The sequence below is a fragment of the Microcaecilia unicolor genome, chromosome 1 (assembly GCF_901765095.1).
Source record: "Microcaecilia unicolor chromosome 1, aMicUni1.1, whole genome shotgun sequence".
Lineage (NCBI taxonomy): Eukaryota > Metazoa > Chordata > Amphibia > Gymnophiona > Siphonopidae > Microcaecilia > Microcaecilia unicolor.
In genome coordinates this window covers 172,831,181-172,853,695 of record NC_044031.1, presented here as the reverse complement: position 1 = coordinate 172,853,695, position 22,515 = coordinate 172,831,181, and the positions used below count along the sequence as shown (strand labels likewise).

Genomic DNA, 22,515 nt, shown 5'->3' with positions numbered 1-22,515 from the left:
TTCGCCTGCCTCTTTAAGTCCGTGAGCCAATGGGAGAAACCCGGAGAGAAGATAAGCGCTGTCCTGTGCTACGGTTGGAAGGGCTTTGGACGTGGAGGGGTTAAGTTTGCCACGTCTGCCGGGGAGGGGATTTATGAAAATTGTGCTTCTTGGGTGAAAAACTGTTGGTGTAGCAATTATCATTGATACTGGCCTGTGTTATTAGAGTACGGTCGCTTTTGCAACACGATGTTGATAGTGTTTCTTTCTGCTTTTCTGAGCTGTGTGAGCGGTGCTCTGATTCCAGAAGCGGAGGTAGAGGTGGTTGTAATTCAGAAGCCTTTCGTTTGCCAAAGAAAGACGAAAAACGGGGATATGCTCTTGGTGCACTATGAAGGCTTTGTAGAACAAAATGGTACACTTTTTCACTCCACGTAAGTGATCCTCCGTTATTTCTTGACATACCTTCTTTCACGGCACCATCAGGATGGTTGATAATCATAGCAATTTATTACCATACACATCATATTCTAAATTATGTAGATGCTAACTTTTCGAAATTTGAGTGCTAAATATAACCCCAATTATCTTTTGTACTCGGTGAAGCAGGTAGCTTAGTACTGGAGGTACTTAGCACCTAATAAATGGTAATTTGTGTTTAGTACACCTTATATTTCGGGGTTAGTATGTTCAGAGGAAAGCTGCAAAACTCAAGAGTGTAAGCAGCACGGAACGCAGAACTAGATTCTCTGAACTTGTGAACAAAACGTAATCTGGTATATAAAGTACAAGATCACTACTGATGTGTATGTACATATAGGAAGCCTAAAAATGCAAAGTATTCTTGCAGGCAGTGATAAGGCAGAAGTATTGTATTGGAAGTAGAGTAAATGGGTGGGTAGACAGACACTGACTTAAATTATTTAATTATGAATGAATGTGGCCAACTGTGTAATTCAAAAAATCAATTGAGTGCGTAAACAATTTTTTCTTTTTTGGAAATGGAGTATGTTAGGGGATGTGAGATGGGTTGAGGTAAGTGGCCTTCATTTTAGTTAGTGGTTCTCATGTTAAAATTGTCTAGTAAAGTGACCCCTGCTTGTAAAATAATGGGAAAGGGAAATGGGGCTTATTGCCTTTCTGAGGCTTCTTGCAACTACATTCAAAGCGGTTTACATATATTGGGGTACTTATTTTGTACCTGGGGCGGTAATGGAGGGTTACGAAGTCCACTGCACTAACCACTAGGCTGTTCCACCACATGTGTTTAGCTCAACCTTAAATTTAATACTTTCATTTGGATTTAGCTCGCATCTCTTCCATAGTAGCTCAATTACGTTCTGGTACTCTAGGAATTTCTCTGCTCCCAGAGGGCTTATAATCTAAATCTGACTTAAAACAATGAAGGTTTAAGGGGCACTGTTGCTAAATCTTAGTGCACACTGACAGACATTAGCATGCACTAAGTGCTGTGTGACCCATAGGTATGAAATAGGACATGCAGCATTTAGCATGAGCTATGTTTTAGTAAAAGGCCCCTAAATTACTTGCTCAAGATCATAAGGAGCAGCAGCAGGTGTATAAACATGATTTAAACAAGTTATACATTTTAAGCATTTTACTGTATAGGTTATGTGACCAGTAAACCACACACCCCTTTGAATTTCATTAAATGGGGAATTTTTTCCCCCTGAACACATTCCTAAAAAATAATAAATGTGGTTGGCATAATGACAAACCAGCTGAACCCATTTCTAACCCCTTTTCTCAGTAAGTTTTGCCCAAGGCTATAGTATCTGCATTCTAAATGACTGGGTAGTATCAGAGGGTTCTCTGGATACAAATATGTAGTAAGCTCTTCCACTCAAGCAATCAGTGTTCCTCACACTTTTAATTGTATGGTGCTTTGGGAGTGATCTAAAGACAATTTAAAAATAAATTTAGCCAGGGAATGCTTTTGCACAAATCATTACTATAGAAATATGGTTGTAACTAAAAGAAAATACCCAGAGTGGGCCAGGCAGTGGCATAGTATTTTACTAGGACTGAATGGACCCCAGACATGAAAATTGAAAGGGACCATTTTTTCCAAGTTAGTGGGAGACTAGAGGGGGAGATCTCGTCAGAGTTCCAAACAGTTCTATATAGGATAGCAATAACCCTACCTATAAAAGGCAGCACAGTGCTGTATAGGACTCGGATAATAACTCTACCTATAAAAGGCAGCACTCTAGAACACCAGTATACTTCCAGCTGAAAAGACAAAACAAGCTTGAATAGAAACTAAACATTTCTGCCCCCCCCCCCCCCATCTACCTTACAAACCCTAGTGGTCTAGTGGCCTCATCTTGGTAATATCAGTGAGATGTAGAAAGGAAGATGGGAGAAAAGAGAACGGAACGCTGGGAAAGAACTTAGATGAAGACAACACAAACTAGAGACCAACCAAACTTTTTTTTTTTTTGCCAAAACTGCACCAAAATGCAAATTCAGCCATGTTTTGGCAAAAAATGCTAGTGCATTTTCAGCTTTAACCAAAATGCCCCATTCCTGACCCCAAATGCACCCCACTCTGGCCTCAGTCCCCTCTAGACCTACCTTATAAACCTTGGTGGTCTAGTGGCTTGTCGTGGCAGTAGCGTCCTCTGTTCTGCCCATGCTGGCTGTACAGTCAAAATGACTGCCACAATGTCCCACAGCAGTGGTGCAAGACAGGGTACTGTTTTATTTCTTCTTTCTTCTCCTGTCTTCTATTCTACATCTGTCTTGTTACTCTTCATTGTTCCTTATTTCTTCTGTTTATCTCCACTCAGTAGCTAGATTTAACTCCTTTATCTTCTCTGATCTTCAGTATCCCTCTTCCAAATCTATCTACCCAAGCTTTTTCATCTTCTCACTTTTTTTCTGTCTCATTCCCTCACCATTCCCAGCTCACCTGTCAATCAGCTCGTGGCATCTGGTCCACTTATTTATCATAACTGCTACCCAGTTTCCTCATTCCCTTGAAAAAAATCTGTCCCTTTTTTATATGTTCATTTTAGTAACATTTTTTTTTTAATTCCCACTATATCCGTCTCTCCTCCCTCCTTCCACACTTGACCTTTCTTCCTCAATTTTGATACCTTCTCACTTCCTCCTTTCCGTTCTGATACCTTCCCTCTGGTCCACTCCATTGTCTGTTCCCCCTCTACCTGCTTTCTGAGCTGCTTTTTACATTCTGCCTTCTTCAATAATCCATCCTCGGTTCCTGCATTAGCATTTAGCCCCCTTCTCTGAGCCTCTGCATCAAACCCATCTTCAAGCCCCAAACCTTAGTTCATCTGCCTCCCTGTTAGCCCCCTTTTTCAGGTGAATCCTTGTACACCCATCTTCCATCTCTAGCCCCTGTTAATTATAATCCCCTTTCCAGACCCATCGGATCTTCCCCAGCCGTAGTATGACCCCCCCCCCCCCCCCAACACCACCATCCTTATCTGCCAACATTGCCCCCTTCTGTCACCCCACCAGAAAGTAAGTTGGTATATTGTGGGGGTGGGTGGGAAGAAAGTCTATAAAAGTCTTTTTACAGTGCTAGCAGAACACCTGTTACTGCCTTCATACATTTCTAAAGCCTGGGTAATTTTGCTTAGTTTTGGGCAGACTAAAAATATAGTTGAAATCAGGGGTAGCTGAACCTTTTTGGTTGGAAGGTGGCCAAACAAACCAAATTGTACCCCTTCCCCCAAGCACCTTAATTGCAAAAGCTGTGTGAAGCAAAATGTTATGCTAAGGCTGCCAACTGAATCCAGATTTTCAGGACAGTATTGATCCAGTCCTGGGTTTAATCCACTGCATGCAGGGACTTGTAGTTCTGAGTCTCCCATTGCATTCCTTAAGAAAAGCAAGACTCAAAAGTCCCTGCATGCAGTGGATTAAACCCAGGAGTGGATCAGGCTGCCAACTGAATCCAGATTTGCAGGACAGCGTTTAGCTAGTCCTGGGTTTAATCCACTGCATGCAGGACTTGTAGTTCTGAGTCTCCTATTGCATTCCTTAACAAAAGCAAGACTCAAGTCCCTGCATGCAGTGGGGTAAACCCAGGAGTAGATCAACCCTGTCCTGCAAATCTGGATTCAGTTGGCAGCCTTAGCTATGGTCCCAGTTGCCCAACCTATTCTGCATTGGGAAGAAATGGAGGATATGCAGTAAAGTTTTTCTGGGAGTCATTCAAATGTCTGTCTAATTCAGGCTTGTCCTTGAGGGCTGCAAACAGGCCAGGTTTTCGGTATATTCCTAATGACGTTGCATGAGAGATTTGCATGCCTACTACATTGTATACAGATCTCTCCTCATTCATATTCATTGGGGATATCCTGGTCTGCTTGCAGCCCTTGAGGACTGAACTAGGACAAGCCTGATCTGATGAGAGAGGGATCAGTGGCCAATGGGCACCACATTAAGATGCAGTAAGTGGATAGCTTATGTTGAGAAATTAGGGGTCCCGAGCCCCCCAAGAAGGCTGGAGTGACCTTAAATCTGACTCCATCTCTAAATAGCACTAATACTGGGGTACTCAAGGAGTTATTGCCTCTAAGGGAGACGTTAGGTCTAAGGAAAAGATACCAGCCTTATGACAAACTGGATTTAGATTACAAGTTATACAATGCATTTATACTTACAGCCTTTGATCATTAAGTGAAGCCCACAGATCATCATTTGGAATGAGGAGTTTATTTGCTAAGGTATAAGTCAAATCAGTGATTGACAACAGGCATGTACAATCAATTAATTATAGGAATATAATAAGCTGCAAACAGGTGTTAATTATGTGCTAATCTTTTATAATTTCTTTTACCAATTAGAGGTTTTACAAGGGAAAGCAATTAGGTAATTAGGTAATTCGTTAATTCTGCTGGACACATTGGTTTCCCTTGGAGAGAGAGTGCCAACCCTTTTCTCTCTAACTTAAACCAGGAACTACCCTGAATTTTATAGGCGCCCTCAGGATATGGATAATATGACAGTAGATATACCTGATTGGATCTATGCTAATGTCATGGTTGTCACTGATTGGCTCATGCTAATGAGTAGCTTCTATCTTGCTACGCCTTTCCTTTCTCACACCAGCTGACCACAATCCTGCTCACAGGAAGTCTCCCTCCTCTCTGGAACAACTAGTTCCCTATTTTCTTTGCACCTGCTATGACTCACTTATTTCTCAACTTGTTTTTCTAACTTACATTAGAGAAAATTCCACTTTGTAACAGATACGGGCTTCCATTTTGTGTTGAAATCCTCCATTTTGTTTCCATATCTATTGACTTAACTTTTAGGCCTCAATCTGGGCTACAAACTAGGCCATACTTTTCCAGGAAGCTCCCAGTTATGTCAGCCATCAGATTTCTGACTCAGCCAAGGTCTGTAATGGCCTGAGCTCTGTGACTGGGCCCACCACCATTCCAGTGGGGGGGTCTCTGGCTGTACCATAATTATACACTTATCAGCATGTTTATGCCTGATCTTTCAGCGGCCTTACCTATTTAGGTAGGTCCATTGATTATGCAAAATTAAGGTTACAGATGGCTTATCCATTTCAAGTTACTTTTTTGCATGGTCCTGCTAACTGGTTAAAGATATGTATGGTGGCTCAATATCAATAAAATATGGATAATTTTAGCATCCACGCTGTATCCTTCCTATTCCTAAAAGATATATTTTGGACATACAGTGTGTGGCCAAATTGTATCACTAATTGGCCCTGAATTTTTTTAAGCACCTAAGGTCCTGATGCTCAAAACTCCGGCGCTAAAGGCAAGAGCGCACATCCCACAGCCCAAGAACAGCACTGAAAACTAGCGCCCCCCCCCCCCCCCCCCAAAAAAAAAGCAAATGGGGCACAATGTTATGCATACTAGCAAAGTGAAAGCAAGGGGGGGAGGAATTACTGATGCTTTAACACAATGGCTGCACTTACCACGAAACTTCCATGCGCATTCACCAGTCAAAAAGATCACATTGGCCCCCCCTTCCCCATGTGTGAAATCAGGATTGCCAAGAGGGGAGGCAGGAGAGGCAAAATTCCCCAGGGCCTAGCCTCCAAGGGGGGGGCCTGGTGCCTGTCCAGTGCTAGCATGGCTGTCTTGCTTCTGTGTGCCACAGAGCAGAGTTATCATGTTAACTCTGCTCTGCCTGCCACAGGTCCTTCTTTCTGCCGTGTCCCACTTCCTGTGTGAAGTACTTCTTGTTTGGATGCATCAGGAAGAAGGACCTGTGGAGCTAGCAGGAGAGACAAGCAAGAAAGCAGGCTTGTGGGGGGGGGGGGGGGGAAATGTTGGGCTCAGCTTTGTCTGTGTCCCTGTGTGAAATATAAGCCCTCACCCCATAAGTCCCCTAAAGGGCTCGCACCAAAGTGCAGGGAAACAGGTGCCAATGCCCACCCTCACACCAGCTTTGCTCGGACTCACAGACATGTTTGGTTTTTTTCACTATCAGCTATATGGGCTGCTTTCTCCTTTCAAAAGAAGCTGAACCCCAGCAACTTGCATGAAGAAATGCAGAAGAAATCCTCTCTTCAAAACCTGAATGTCATCCCCAACCTGGTGATGTTTTCAGCGTTAAGTTTGAGTATTGGGGTGAATACATAATCGCCCTGATTTTGAATCCATTAAATTTCAATTTGCTGATGTTCAGCACACAGATTAGCACACGTGCTGGAGGAGTTTGTGTATACTGTGCACATTAACCTGCGTGCAGTTCAGGCACTAATTGTTCCTAGTGCTGTTAAGTTTTGAGCATCTGAGCCTGTGTTTTAGCCTTAGCTGCAGGCTATACATGCATTAAGGATTGACTTTACAATTTGTAAATTTGTGTGAATTGGCCAATTTGTTTTAAGTGTCCTTTTCTTGACACCTTTTTGTAAACTTTAAAATGGTTTCTTTTTAGTTACCAGGATAACAAGGGCCAGCCAGTATGGTTTACGCTTGGCATAAATGAAGTCATTAAAGGCTGGGAAAAAGGTTTGCAAAATATGTGTGTAGGAGAAAAAAGGCAGTTAATCGTTCCTCCTGCCCTGGCTTATGGAAAGCGTGGAAAAGGTAAAGTACAAAAAGCTGAAAGCCTGCTGAGAAGTGGTAGATAATGTGAACTGACAAGGCTGCATGGCATCCATGGATGGTATAAAAAACAAATAGGCAGTTTGCTAGTTCCAGAAGAGGAAAAAAAAATAAAACTGTAGAAGCAGACAGTGGTTGGAAGATAAAACAAGAACTTTAGTAGTAAATAGGGCTGCAGCTCGATTAAAACTCAAATTTATATTCTCGTGATTAATCACAGGACATGGCCAGCAGTCCTTGGGGGGGGCGGGGGACACTTCCTCTCTCCCCTCCCCACATTAGATATTACCTTTTGCTAATGGGGTTGCTGAAGGCTGCCAAAAGCAGCCCCCTTCCTCGGGCCGCCTCAAGAGCGAGAAAATCAGCAGGGTGCCTCCAGCTACTAATGCCGGTACTCCCTGAGCACGCTCATTCGTGAACTGAGCATGCTCTGGGAGTGCAAGCATTGGTGGCTGGAGGCATGCTGTGGATTTCTTCACTGGCAGGGTTTTCAGCAGCCCCACCAGCCATTGAACAGGTACTACAGCTTTGGAGGGGACCCAGGTTTCCAAGGCCCCTCCCCTGTGGCTATGCCACTAATTAATGGCCCACTATCTTCAGATCCCTGCCTTCAATTCTGTCCCACCTCCATGCAGGTGGGGGAGGGAGGCAAACTAATAATCATGATTAAATTTTTAATTGACTAAACACTGCAATTAACATGTTAATCAAGATTAATTCCTTGTAGTTAAATTAAACTGTGCCTGACATAGGAACCAACTTTTCAGTGATTGGGGGGGTGCTGAAATTTTTTTTTACAGGTGGTGCATTGCCCCCACCCTCTCCCACAACAGTCTTCCACCTGCCCCTCGCCTTCCTGCATGCCGCCCAGAATTTACCTCGTCTTACCTTGGGGTCCCAGCGGCGGCAGTGAAAGGCAAGCAGGCTCGGTGCTTCAGTCTTCCTTTCTTTCAGCTCTGGTCCCACCCTTGTGGAAACAAGAAATGAGGGTGGGACCAGAGCTGAGAGAAAGGAAGGCTGAAGCACCGAGCCTGCTTGCCTTTCACTGCTGCCGCCAGGACCCTGAGGTAAGATGAGTTTTAAATTCTGGGGGGCAGGTGGAGGACTGTTGAGGGAGAAGAGGGCAGGCAGGTTGGGCTGGCTGGGAAATTCCAGCAGGTCAAATATTGGGAGTGCTCGAGTACCCACGGAGTCAACGCTTATGACGCCTGACATGGCCGTCTTTCACCTAGCATAGGCTACATCAGGGGCAAAATACATGTCAGTCTTCATTTTAATTTAGCTACTAAAGTTCTTTTATCTTCCAACTGTATCTGCTTCATAAGAACATAATAATCATACTAGGTCAGACCAATGGTCCATCTAGTCCAGTATCTTGCTTCCAATAGTGGCCAATCCAGGTCACAAGTACCTTGCAGAAACCCAAATAGTATCAACATTCCATGCTACCAATCCCAGGGCAAGCAGTGGCTTCCCCAGGTCTGTCTCAATAGCAGACTATGGACTTTTCCTCCCAGGAACTTGTCTAGGTTTCTTTTTTTGGCTTCCAGAGATTAGATCTACACACTTTGGAGGATGAGCCACAGTGCTCCCTGGTACAACCTGTGCTGGAAATTGTCTAAAAATTTTGGGGCCAGTGGATAATTGTGCATGGTCTATGGCATGCCCAGTGCATTGTAGGGATAGCTAGGCCCCATGTGATCTCACATGAACAGAAAGTTGACCTGGGGCCAAATGTCAAAGTCCAACCTGTACTGTCCACATCGGTTTGGGACTGTTGGATATGCAATGGCTGGCTTTTAAGTCATGAATTCTGACGTAACCCAGCAGTTTCCACTTCCATGTGGCTGTCTTAGGGTTCTCTGTCTCTCTCAACCTCAGAAATCAACAGTGCTGACCTAGGTAACCAAGTGAGCACAGTGTACATAAAAGCTTTTTGGAGGCTGTCATAACTGGACATGGAAGCTTTTTGCTTCTCAGGTTTTTCCACACGTGGCCAACATGTTCCATAAATTGTTGAGGAAAAGACAAGATATCTGTTGGTATGTTGAGACAAGCCGTGAAAGATTTTTATTTACATAATTGGGGGCACATCTCTTTAACCCCCTCCCCCCCAAAAAAAAAATTCTCAGAGAGCCCGTGTACTACCATTGTGAAACTTTGTACACTTTTATAAGTACTGCCACTCAAAATTCCCCAAAGGCAAAAAACTTTCTTGCTTAGTGTTTTTCTGTTCTGCCAGGGTGTTAGAACAAATAAGTTTCATAATAGGTGCTTGCTTGTTGTAAACTCAGTGGAACTGTTACTAGGAGGCTGGCTAACTCCCATGGTTGGCGGCAAACCCAGAAATTCAGTGCCAGGGCTGTATCTGGTGACAGCATTGAATTTGTGGGTTTTCTTGACTTCTAAATTAAGCTGATATTCGACTGACAGCTAAGTTTTATAGCAGCCAGATAGTCCTGCAATTTACTTGGATCTGACTGCTAAACTTAGCCCTGAAGGAAGCATAGTTTACATCTGTGGATAGCTTTGTCGTCCAGGACGGTCCAATAAAGGAGCTTGGTACTAGTTTGACTGTCATTGCTATATATTCCCAATTGCCCAAAACAGCAGCCACAACACTAACTTTGAATATCACTTCAAAGGTCCACTTTGGTTAATGTCTCATCGCACCATGGTGTGACATCACATGGGTTCAGTTCTGGTCACAGTATTTAATATATATATTGGAAGAGGGTTGGAATGCCTCTCATATGAAGAAAGGCTAAAGCAGTTAGGGCTCTTCAGCTTGGAAAAGACAGCTGAGGGGAGGAGATTGGTCTACAAAATCCTTGGTGTACAAGTGAATCAATTTTTATTTTAGTCTTTCAAAAAAGTACAAATATTAGGGGCCATTCAATGAAGAATGAAGTTACATGGAAATTTTAATAGGACATATATCTTTAACTCGCAGAATAGAATTCTTTGCAAGAGGACGTGGTAACTGCTGTTCTATCTGGGTTTAAAAAAAAAGGTTTGGACAAGTCCCATAGTCCCCTATTGAGACACATAGGGAAGCCACTGCTTGCCTTGGGATTGGTATCATGGAATATTGCTACTATTTGGGTTTCTGCCAGGTACGTGTGACTTGGATTGGCCACTGTTGGAAGCAGGATACTGGGCTAGATGGACCACTGGTCTGACTCTCAGTATGGCTATTCTTATGTTCTTAAAATTCAAACATGCTTATGTGCATCTGAATCTGTACATGATGATGTTGTACAACCTTTCTAAATTGTATATTCTGGTAAGTTTTTGCATATGTAACCATCTCTAGGGTGGATCTTGGTAGGGATTATTTACAGAACTTGCTGAATCCTCCTGATCATTAGGCACTTTTTTAGAATTTTGCCAAAGTGATGACATGAGTTGCTCATATTGAAGGATAATACAAAGCCCTATCCCAGCTATGGAAAGGAAAAGGTGAGTTTTCATACTTCCATTTCCTTGGGTCAAATGACTAGGGAAGTGTTGAGAATCAGACCCAGTAAAGGAACAGAAGTTAAAGGTGGTTACAGATTAGCAATGCTCTGATGGGCCAAAGATCAAAAACTCCACACTGTTCCGAACAGTGCAGGGAAATAAAGCCCCGATCAAAACTAATAATAAGCAAACTTATGTGCACTATTAGTTTTGATCATCGGGAGAATTGTGCCTGGGTCCTAACTGTTGAAGCCCAGACCTGTCAAACCAGTCCAAACAGGGCTGGAGGTCCAGTGAACCTCCACCTCCCCCGCAAGCCCCCTAACCCCCTGTACCTTTAAGCAGGCTGAGCGAGTAGTACGCCCTCTTGTGAGTGCTGCCTTCAAAAATGGTGGTGCCCTACCCAATGCATCCTGGGATGTGCTGAGTGGGGCTTCCCTACCATATGGTAGAAACACCCTTATATGGTAGGGAAGCCCTGTCCAGCACATCCCAGGATGCACTGGCCAGGGCATTGCCATTGTGAAGGTGTCGCAGGAGGGGGAGTGCTACTCCCTTCTCCTTACAGATACAGGAGGATTCATGGGGAGGGGGGCTGCTAGGGTCACACTGGACCACCAGGGATTTCATCTATTGTAGGGAGGGGGTCTGAGTATTAAAATTTATGCTGGACAGGGTCTCCCCAATGCCCAGGCAAACCCTAATGCCAGCTAAGAGCTGGTGTAGGGTTTGCTGCAGGAGCAGTGCTGTTTGGCACACTGCCAGATAAGCATTGGAGGAATAATGTCCTTTTTAGCATGCATTTGCATGCTCACTGCATTTGGAGCATGTAAACTCATTGTTACACACACTCGCTGACTCTGATCATCAGGCGGGAGCAAACACAGATACTAGTATGGTGCTATTAGCCCTCTAGTGCCTGTGTTTTGCTTTTGATCTGCCTATGAATTGGTGCCTTTTAATTTTGTACAAAATGCCGAGCTCTGAAGTGTTCCTTGCTTCTCTTTCATGTGCCCTGCTTTTAAACCAGGGGCATGAGGTTTTTTGTTTTTCTTCCAAAGGCATTTACACATTTTTGATAAGGCTGCTATTTCTTCCTAAGAATGATATAAGACAGATGTCACTGTATCACTTACAAAACAGCTAACCATTTTCACTCTGGAAATAGATACTAAGTGTAGTAATGCAATCACTCCCTTGTTTGTTTTAACATTAGATGTGTAGTACTTTATGGCATGTTGCATGCTTCCTTGGACTGAAGCCAGCACTAACAGGGTTGGTGCATGCAGTTCTCACGGTTTGTCACTGGGCTGACTGGTAAGCTTGCATGTGTCTACTATAAGTTGTTATACTATGCATGCCTATAACATCTACCCACTGAGGCAAAACAAGTATTTGAATGCACAGAATTTCCTAAACATGACCACTGTTCCTCATGCCGCCTTTCTGTCTAGTGTCTTCTCCTTTCACTTTAGCTCTTATTTCTTTCCTTCACTAGTTAATATTTGAATGCATTTTTCTTTATAAATATTTATTCTTTCCCTATTCTTCCTGCTCTCCTTCCCATTCCTCCTTCTCACCCCCATGAGTTTCTTTTCCACATATCATTTTCTGCCAGACCAGCATATCTCTACTTCGAGCTCAGCATCTTTACCTCTGCCTCTCCTGTCTTCCCCTCAAACCTTACCTTATAGTGCCTTCCTTTGTACTCAATGTTCAGCAAAAAAAAAAAAAGCACTGTAGAGCCTCTGCTCAAGTGCATGCTGCAGGACTGTGCTAGGTCCCAAACACTCTGGATCCTACCACATAGTAACAGGAAGTAGACCCTGACCAAAACCAGAATTTTCAGTTTTGGCTGAAATTGGCCACGTGGCTTCAGCCAAACCTGAAGCCAAAAACAAAACTAGGCTCAGCCCCTGAACAGTACCTCCTACTAGACCATCTGTCGGCAGCATCCCACCTCCCGGATTTACCATGTGGCTAGTGGGAGCGGGAGCAATCCCCACTCCTTCCTTTGGCTCCAGTCTCAAAATGGCTGCCAAATCCAGGAGGGGGTGGGGAAGACAGGACTAGCAAGATGGGCTAATACATTGTGTGGCCTCTTGTGGAAAATGTTTTGAAAAATTGAGTAAGCAGAATTGGTATGCAGCCTCAGTAGGTCACTTTTACCCTACATTTGAGATGAGTGTCTTTAAAGAAAATCATTCTGATGGATTTTCATGGTGTTACATATGCTCAGACAGTATGTTGGTTTAGGTATTTAATCTGAACTTGCTATTTTAAATCATTTTATCCAATAAGTATTTACATGTTTTTCCTTATCTACAGTACTTAAAATCATGTAATAAGAAAAAGATCTAGTTTAATTGCAGCAATGGTAAGATACTTTAAATACTATACAGCCATCTTCCTTATGTTCCAAGTATCCACACTTTGTATATATTGGGAGGGGGGGGGGGGGGGTCAAAACTGTTAGCATACCTTTCATTTACATGATTTGGTTATCCTGTAGGAAAAATTCCTCCAGAAAGCACACTGAAGTTTATCGTATCCCTAATAGAGATTAGAAATGGACCAAGATCCCATGAATCATTTCAAGAAATGGATCTCAACGATGACTGGAAGTTATCCAAGGCAGAGGTAAAGAAATAACCCCTCCCCCCCCCCCCCAATTGATTCTTCAGTGTCGGAATATTCTAGAAACGACCAGTGTGGTGCTCTATTAGAGTCCTGGCTGTGATAATGTTTTGGGGCCTTAACTCTGACAAATCCCTATTCACCTCTATTGAGTCAAATCATCTCAGGTCTGTAGGGACTTAAAATGGCCCGTGTGAAATGAGTTGGTGGTCTCCATTCAGTTCAGGAGCCACACAGGTGTTCATATCATGATTCCTGATGAATTCTGATGCACATTTTGCCACTGATTCACAATAAGGAATCTGGAGAGAGTCTAGCCCTCTTGGGGGGGAGGGGGAGGGACACTATTTGGATATTCACAATAGTTCTCCTGATGTCATGCAAGGAATTGTAGCTCAGTGAGTACCTATAAAAGCCTTGGGAACACAGGAGCTGGCTCTGTGGGTGCTTGAGCACCCCCAATATTGAAAAAATTCCTTGTATATGTCCAGGGAGGGGTTATTTCCATTGGGCTTAGCACCCCCAATAATTTTGAAAAGTTGGCTCCCATGCTTGGGAAGGAATCATAACGTCTAAAACACTGCAAGAGTCTTCTGCCTCAAATGCGAGGCAAATGATGTAATTCAGTTCCACCTGGGGGGAAAAAAAAAGCTACTGAAGTATCAAGCACAATGGCTGCTTTGAAAAATTTTTAAATCTCCCAAGGAGATGCCATGCTTACACACCTTTGTCCACATTTGTAGCCTTTAGTCAGCTCTGGATAGTTTCTAACTTTTGGTAGTTTAGTGGGTTTTTATTTTTAAGACCATCAAAGTAAGCATGCATCAAATGAGTAAAATTAATATTGCTCTTGACTCTTTTTCCACTATCACTTTATGCCTTTTGAAATATTTGTCACGAGTCCCAGGGGATACTTTTGTATAAAATGAAAACAATGTGTGTGTATTAAATACAAGGTGTAAATATGAGCACATTTATTGTGGGGCAACTTTTTTTTTTTTTTTTTAAAGAGGAAAGTATGCATATAACTGCTGCACAAATTAGGTGGCCTCTTGGAGTTAATGCTCCAGCAGCTGGGTACTTGCTGAGGAGCTCATTGATCTTTATTTCCATGTTGTGTGGTGGAACACGGCAGTCGTACTATATTTCTTTCTAAAGAGACAAGGAGTTAATAGATCCCATCCAACCTTAAGTAAACAGAAAATGCCACACAGCAGAACTATACCAGTGTAACCAAGAACATAATAGCCATACTGGGTCCATCTAGCCCAGTATCCTGCTTCCAACAGTGGCCAATACATGTCACAAGTACCTGGGAGAAACCCAAATAGCAATATTCCATTTTACCAATTCCAGGGCAAGCAATGGCTTCCCCCGTGTCCACCTCCAGACTTTGGACTTTTCCTCTAAGAATTTATCCAAATGAAAAACCCAGATATACTAACCACCACAACCTCTGGCAACGAGTTCCAGAGCTTATTCTTTGTGAAAAAAATATTTCCTCCTATTTGTTAAACTTCTGTGTAATTTTCATTGTCCCCTGGTCTTGAGTGAAAAAGTGAATCACTTTTACTCGCTCTATTCCACTCGGTATTTTGTAGACCTCAATATCCCCCTCAGCCATCTCTTTTCCAAGCTGAAGAGCTGCAACCTCTTTAGCCTTTCCTCATATGAGAGGAGTTCATCCCCTTAATCTTTTTGGTTGCTCTTCTTTGAACTTTTTCTGAAAAACAGAACACAAACCAGATTACATCAAAATGAGGCACTTTTTTTTTTACAGTAGGCATGATGAAACCCATAAAGACTGGCTGCTATAGCAGCACAACATACCATATTTAAGGGCCTTTTGGTGCCTATAGGCTACTGATAAGTACTAAGTTTTTGGAACTATCATACCCAGAATAAACTACTTACCCATTAAGAGGGTCTCTTAACTAAGGTGTGCTAGCATTTATAGCTTGTCTCGAAATAGGCTGGCGCTAAGTGCCAATTATATTCCTGTGAGGCTCGATGTTTTGCACCAGCTGATTTCTAGTGTGAGCTAAAAACACTAGCGCACCTGACTGACTAGTCTTGTAGATCTGCTTAGGCTGGTATGCTATTTTATACATATGAGTCGCTATGAAAAGTAACTAAAGTGGTGACAAATGCAGAGTATCTTTATACTATTCCTGGGGATAATTAAAATAACTAAAATCAGTTTTATTTTGTAACAAGCTGCCTTGCTCTTGCAGAAAATATATGCATAAGTTACATGCATACTTTTTTCCTTCTTGAAAGTTAATATATCCCTTCTCATACATTTTAAACCAGCTGTTTACTACACAATTTCATCAAAATTTATATCTGTTCCTGAAAATCCTAAAGTATACACATCTTAAGTTTATTTGGATTTGCTCACACCTTAAGTTTTGGAAGTTGAAGCCTCCCAACTCCATCCCATTGTGGGTAGAGTATGTATGCAGTGCACATGCGGGCCATTTTCAAACTTCTAACACCTACATTCCTAGATGTACCATAAGTTATCAACTGCGACATGTTATCTCTAGCTCATGCTGTTTTAGCTCTGGTCCCGTTTTATGTAATGAGACCTAATTACTAATAACTGGGCTACAGTAAAGTAACACAAACTGTATGTAATAACTTCTACCTTTTAACCTTATAAACAAGATTAGCAATATCTAAAAATTGGCTTTACAATTTTCCAAACAAGAGCATTAGGGGGACTTTTTTGATATGACACATCTAAGTCCAATTTAGGATGTTTTAAATGAATACATCCAAAAATCGAGTGGTGAACATAGCTATTCAACTTAGAAAACATCTGTTTCAAAAATCGCTGTTTTCTAAATGTTCGTGTGCTCGGTGCATCTATTTTTTGATACCATTAAAAAAAATATATGGAAAAAAACAAAAGCAGGGCTCAGCATCTGAAAAGGGCAAGTAAGGGTCCCTGCAAGACCAGGCTGCAACTGTGACACCCATCCGCCAGGACAAATGGCTACCAGAAAAAATGCCTTCAGCGTGTGATCCTTCAGGGGTTCAAATGATTAGGCTTAACGAGGCATTAAGGACCATGTTAGTCCCACTGCAGGAGAACAGCCTGGAACAGTGTCTGAATGCTTCATCCTGTGCAAGCCAATGCACAATATCCACCTACACTGTCAGGGATCCCTTGTTAGCATGGAAACTTTTATCAGACCAGGGTGCACTGGCAGATAGTAGCAAACCTCCCTCTCAATTCTCATTAAAAACTTGGAGCCATGGTCTCTTGTGCGGTATGCTCCTCCACTTTTCCCAGGAGATAACTTGAGGCGAGTTTGCAGTAAGCATGTCCATGGATGAAGTCATGGTATGCCCAGCAGTCATTTTCCTTTGTAGAAATGCTGGTTTCTGATGGTTTCAAATGTATTCAGGCCACAGGCTGTAGAATTCATATGAGGATGTATATGGGTCACTGCCATGGACCCAAGGAGCAACAAGTAGCTCAAGGGTCCTGAGCACACAGGTCTCTTCTGGGACTGCAACTAAGCATGCAACCCATGGGAAGAAGCGAGTCTGCTTGATGTCAAAATGCACTCCCAAGGTACTCCAGCTCCTGGGAAGGTGTCTGCTGACTCTTGGCATAATTTATTGCCCAGGCCCTTGAACAGGTGGAACACTGCTACAGTTGCCTTCAAATCCACTTCCAAGTTGGCCCAGATTACCCCCCCCCCCCCCCCCACCATTCTGTGGAGGTGCACCACTACTAGCATAACGTTTGAAAAGGTCTGGGGTGCAGTTGTCACACCAAAGGGTAGAACCCTGAGCAGAAAACACTTGAGGCTTCTGGATGGCAATATGGAGATGCACTTCCATCAGCTTCAAGGAGGTCAGATATATTTGCCTGGCCTGACCAAGGCTATCGGCAACCAAAGGGTCTCCATATGGAACCATAGGACTTGAAGGGAGGCATTGACCCATTCAGATCTAGAATTGGTCTTTAGGAGCCATCTTTTTAGAACTCCATAAAATAGAGTAGCATCTCCACCCTTCTTCCTTGCAGGGAACTGGCTTCACAGCCCCCCAGCTGTAGCATCTGCTGTTGAGTGACCTCAACTGCCTCCCTTTTTTGAGGGGAGAACCATAGGGGGATGCTATAAAGGCTCTGGAAATTGGGTTGACAAACTCCAGAGTACTCCTGTTTACCTCCAGAATCCACTGGTAAGAGGTGATTAGGGTCCACTTGTGAGTATGCTGCCCACCTGAACCACAGACCTTCGCTGAGAGCCCTTTCCTAACACCATGGAGGATAAGAATACAGATTTTCTCATCCTCCGAGCCCACAAAAGAGCATGCCAGAAGGTGGCTATTATCCCTCAGCCATGACCTTCTCTCCTTCCCCCCCCCCCCCCCCCAGATGCTGAGGCCTGACCTCCCCTAGGACCTTAATCAGCTTTTCTATGTCTTCACCAGTAACTAACCCCTAAAGGATCTTCATTTTTAAGACTACAGTCACTACCACTAACACCACTGACCAAGGACAGATGAGGTTGGATTACATCTGCCAGAAAGGCCACCCTGATTTCAAAGTGTGCCACCTCCTGGGCCTCTGGCAGTTCCTGAAACCCAGCACAGAAGGGCACAAGTCATATCTCCACATACTGAGACCTGAATGCAAATTAAGGAGGTGAAGGCCTACTTAAGAGGCTGCGCCACCTTCTTGTCATGGGGCCCCTTCAGTGCAGAGCACCTCTCAACTGGAATTGTCACCTTCCAGGTCACTGCTATGACCAGAGCATTCAACTTAAGAAGCTTCTCAAGCAATATGAAAAACCTGCTCAAGAGCTTAGTGCCCCAGAAAATACCCTCCAGCACCTTGCATTCTATAAAACAAGCCTTATTTGGCTTCTGGAGCCCTAGAGCTCTGCCTTGGATGACACTAAATACATACCAAATCGATAAGCTGAATAAGCTCCTTGCACTGGAAAAGCTGGATCACTAGAGAATCCTTCCCCTCGTTAAAGGAAGAGGACCTGGTCCAAAGCATCTCGGCACTGCAGACTGTAAGGGCCCCAGACTGTAAGGATCCTTTGTGGCCTGGATGGAGGGGGAGCCTGCCTTGCACAGTCCATAGTGGCCTGCAGCCATTTGACCACAGGACCCCTAGGGACCTTGCTAACTGAAATGGGTAGTTGTGGGCATCGTTTGCCGCCCCCCCCCCCCACCACCCTACAAACTTGCTAGTTTCATTCGCTCACACTGTGCTGCTGTATGTTGGGATGGGGACAATACAGCTGGTGTTATAAAAAAAAAATCACCAGGGAGGGGGGATTGGGAGTACTTTAGTTCCCCCAGTAACTCTCCAGAGGACATCGAGGCACTGATAAGATCAGCCTCATAATAGGCAGGGCAATAGAGCCAGTGGCAATGCTCGGCTGTCTGCTCCCATAAGCATTGCAAAGGTGCCCACTGGGCATGACAGCCCCTATGGACTGGTGCAATCTCCTTCCTTCCCCTCTTGTTCAATATCTGATCCTCAATCTCACTTTTTAACCACCTACCTACATACTAGCTTTTCATCTCTGCCACTTACTCTTTCTTTACCCAGCCTTTTTCACTCTTCCTAGTCTTGCAACTCTTCTGCACTTGCTGCCTCCTAAGCTCTTATCCACCATTTCATTCCTTAACAAGCCCTTGCTCCTTCTCTCTCATCCCTTCCCTGATTTCTAGTCATTGTTCTGCCTCTTACCCCCTATTCAGCTTCCCATATTCTTCCAGTTCCACCATTTCCTTCAGACCTGTCCTTACCTCTCAAACGCCACTGTTCAGTTTTATGCTCTCTCCTCCCAACCAACAAAAAGAAGGTCCAAATCTCCCATAAAATGAAAACCACAAAAAGGGCGGAAGATGAACCAAAACCAGAAAAGGACCATAGGGAGTAAGAACACCAGAAAAGTTTATTGGGACCCTACACGGTCCGTGTTTCGGCCAACAGGCCTTCCTCAGAGGTCCTGAATCTGACATTTACAGATGCACCTCCGAGATACTCGTAAAACAAAAAGTAAAATACTGAGTTTTTTCTATTCAGTTATGTATAAAACGAAAAGCAAAATACTCCCCACCCTGCATTTCCACAGGTCTGAAATACCTCGGCCCATGTAACTTACCCCTATGCATTCCCTGTTTTGGTCTTTCAATACATGCTCTCATTATCCAATCTGAGTTACCACCTAACCCCTGTATTCTTTTCCTCACTTCTCAATCACCTAATCTCATTCCTGAAAGCCATATTTTTGGGGAGGGGGACTTCTACTTCTAGGATTCTCATTCTGTAGTGACACCACTACACCAGACACCTCATATGCCCCAGGCTCACTCCACCAGATTACCCACCCCATGATCTTTCCCATCTCAATATGTCTCCCAGTGAAAAATCGTATTCTTTAAACCAGTGATCAACATTTTCAGAAGAGAACAAGCAGGGGTGTTGGGTCGTCTCCTTCTCTTCAGCCAGCAATGGAAGTGATGTGGAAGGAAGCAGGAACCCACAGGAGTGGGAGCATGGTACAGAATTTCAAACACTAGCTAATGGTGGTTACCAGGGTTGGAGCCTGTTAGGGGGGCAGCAGACTCAACTTTTTCCAGCTTGGGCTAGCAGCCGCTATAATCATTGAGGGATGGGTGGAAAGGAATTAGTGGGTACTTAACATCTGTCACTGCTAAACTCCCTACCCTGCCACGTACGCATGGCAGGCTTGTGGACTGTGTCAAATCTTGGTGCACCTCCCAGCGCTTCACTGACACCAGTGTTGAGGCACACTGAAGTGCTGACCTTCATATATGCAGAAGACATTATGTAACCTTTATAGCAGAGCAGGGAAAGCATTTGCTCGGAGGTAGAAAGACTGGTGTTTGGAGGCAGGTGAAATAAGAGGGAAAGAAGGATGGAGGAGGCTGAACTGAGTGAATGGGGTATGAAGAGATGAAATGGAAACAGTTGGGAAAAACATATCAAAAGAAAATAACACAACCACACACAAAGCATTTTATTTTTTAATCAGAAGGTGTGCCTGGCCTACCATTTCAAGCACAGGATATTCACCATAGTTCTCATTGATCTTTTTTATTAATTTAAAAAAATCCAACTCATTTAAATTCAACTCAGTAGCTATATAAAATATTTCAAAAATAACTTATCTAATCAGAAATTTAGCTTGTCCTTCCTGATGTCACATTTAGCTCTGCTGGATCAGGGTAAAGACTCTGCCAAAAATAAGAAAAATTATCTATATTGCATAGGAAAAGAGAGCATGCATGTTCAATGTAAATTTTATGAAAATACCTTTCAAAATATAAAGTTTCCTGTGGCAGCTTAGAGCTACCAGGACCTCCAATGGATCTCACATTTAACTTTTTCCTGTTCTGCTTGTAAGTTTTTAATGTCACAAAATGCAATTCTGTTACTCTTCACCAGGTGAAAGTTTATTTGAAGAAGGAGTTTGGGAAGCATGGAGCAGAGGTGAATGAGACCTATCATGATACCCTTGTGGAAGACATCTTTAAGAAGGAAGATGAGGATGGTGATGGCTTTATCTCTGCGAGGGAGTTTACATACAGACATGATGAACTCTAAGGGGATCTGCTGCAATGATCTCTTCCCAGTTGTACATGTGGCACCAACTTTGTTGATGCAGGTGAAAAATCTTCCTTGTTGTCGGAACTGCTATGGAGACATGTTTCCCAGCATCTCACTGATAATCTTAACGATACCTTTTTTCTTTATAGCCAGTGCCTTAATTTATAATTTATCAAGATTTATTTGTACAGTATGGCCTTTTTCTTCTACTGTGAATTTGCCAAAACAATTTTTTTGTGAATATCCTGTACTTTTAAACCTTGTTCCTGAATACTGCAGATTTTTAGCGTAACAGTTCCCAAGAGTTTTGAGACTTTTTTGCTGTTTGAGGAATAGAGCAGAATGGCATATGTAAGTTTACAGCTTTAGTAATTCTATCTGCAGTGTGCCTAAAAGCTTTGCCATCAACAGACTGTTAAGATTCTCTCAAATGTTTTAGTCCACTTTCTGCTAAGAGGCTCATGTATCACCTTGTCTGTGGCTGTCCCTGACTAATAACTTAATTGGTGTACTAGTGCCACTAGAATTTCAAAGCAAGTAAAGGAGGCCAAGGTTTCCCCCTCACCCTGATTATCCCTTAACTTTTTTGCTACATCCACACCAAAGTTCCAATAGGTGCATTCTGACAATGAGGGAGGGGGGTGTTAATATATGTAGTTACCAAAAGTTCTTATCAATATCAAGGGACATAAAAGATTTTTTTGTAATCGAGGGGTTCTACATTAGGTCCACAGGAAGAACAATTAGACTCTTTTCAGGATCCACTTAGGCATATGAATGTGTCCTGCAAAGTAGTCTCTAATAGTTATAAATCTAGAAGTCTCACATCTTTTGCCCTCTTGTCACCACCAGCCCCCCCCTTGCCTCACCCAAATCAACAACCAATAGCTTTCATCGGACAGTATTTTATATATGTGATCTGTATTGGTATAATGAATGGCAATGTAGATAAAGGTGTGTATCTGTCTTATCTAAAAAAAATTAAATAAAATTTTGGTAGATCATGAACTGAGTGCTTGAGCCTCCTTATTTCAAATTATGCCTTCTATAGATTTGTGACCTCAGGCAAGTTAACTTTATCTCCAAACAATTACATCTGGCCGTATCCCATTGGATACCATCATGTAGATCTGATGTTACACCAGAAGGTTTCTTGCATATATTTGTGAAACACCTTGCAATCCTCCAAGACTTCAGCATTGCATATTGTGCAAAAAAGGATATTCATTTATAGTATGAATATTGAAAATTGTTAGCATGGTTTTATTTTTAACAGACTATCAGCTAACACTAGTCCCTAATGAATGTTTGTTTAATATACCAGCCTTCACATGGTGACACAACAGAGCTGTTTTTATAATATGTAAGAACAGTGGCAGTAGGATAGCTTAAGTGAGATAAAAGCTTCAAGTCAAAAGAAGCAAGATAACTAGTGGATTCCCCAGTATGTATGACCTCCCCCTCCCCCCCACACACACCCAGCAGACCAGCTAAAATTGGCTAACTTAATAGATCCTCACATGGCTGTACTCGGTTCATCAGAGACTTGGCCTCCTTGGTGGTTCATCAGAGACTTGGCCTCTCCTGTCATGCAAACACCTACCTAGAATGGGCCTGATATTCAAAAATAAGCTGAGCTTCAGAATTTTATGCCATGTTCAGCTAAAAATTAATTTTAATTTAGATAAATTTAGGCCTAACCTCCATTTGTCTAGTGTTGAAAATTAT

General features: G+C 43.0%; 1 protein-coding gene across 2 annotated transcripts; it reads left to right on the top strand.

Moving 5' to 3' along the window:
• The first annotated feature begins 75 nt into the window (after positions 1–75).
• FKBP14 (FKBP prolyl isomerase 14) lies at positions 76–21,795 on the top strand. 2 transcript variants are annotated; one of them, XM_030202540.1, is made up of 4 exons: positions 76–413; positions 6,901–7,052; positions 13,093–13,172; positions 20,626–21,795. In XM_030202540.1, exons 1-4 carry the CDS (start codon positions 229–231, stop codon positions 20,782–20,784), a joined length of 576 nt encoding a protein of 191 aa, XP_030058400.1. In that variant the 5' UTR covers positions 76–228; the 3' UTR covers positions 20,785–21,795. The 2 variants fall into 2 exon arrangements, with proteins under 2 accessions (XP_030058400.1, XP_030058399.1); XM_030202539.1 differs by having other exon boundaries at positions 79–413; positions 13,045–13,172.
• Positions 21,796–22,515: the final 720 nt, after the last annotated feature.

What these genes read in the sequence shown, in the direction of transcription:
- FKBP14 (XM_030202539.1), top strand. Translation starts at nt 229, where the DNA reads ATGTTGATAGTGTTTCTTTCTGCTTTTCTGAGCTGTGTGAGCGGTGCT. An exon ending in TTATGGAAAGCGTGGAAAAG is followed by an intron (nt 7,053 to 13,044) that starts GTAAAGTACAAA and finishes GTTATCCTGTAG; the next exon opens with GAAAAATTCCTCCAGAAAGC. An exon ending in GGAAGTTATCCAAGGCAGAG is followed by an intron (nt 13,173 to 20,625) that starts GTAAAGAAATAA and finishes ACTCTTCACCAG; the next exon opens with GTGAAAGTTTATTTGAAGAA.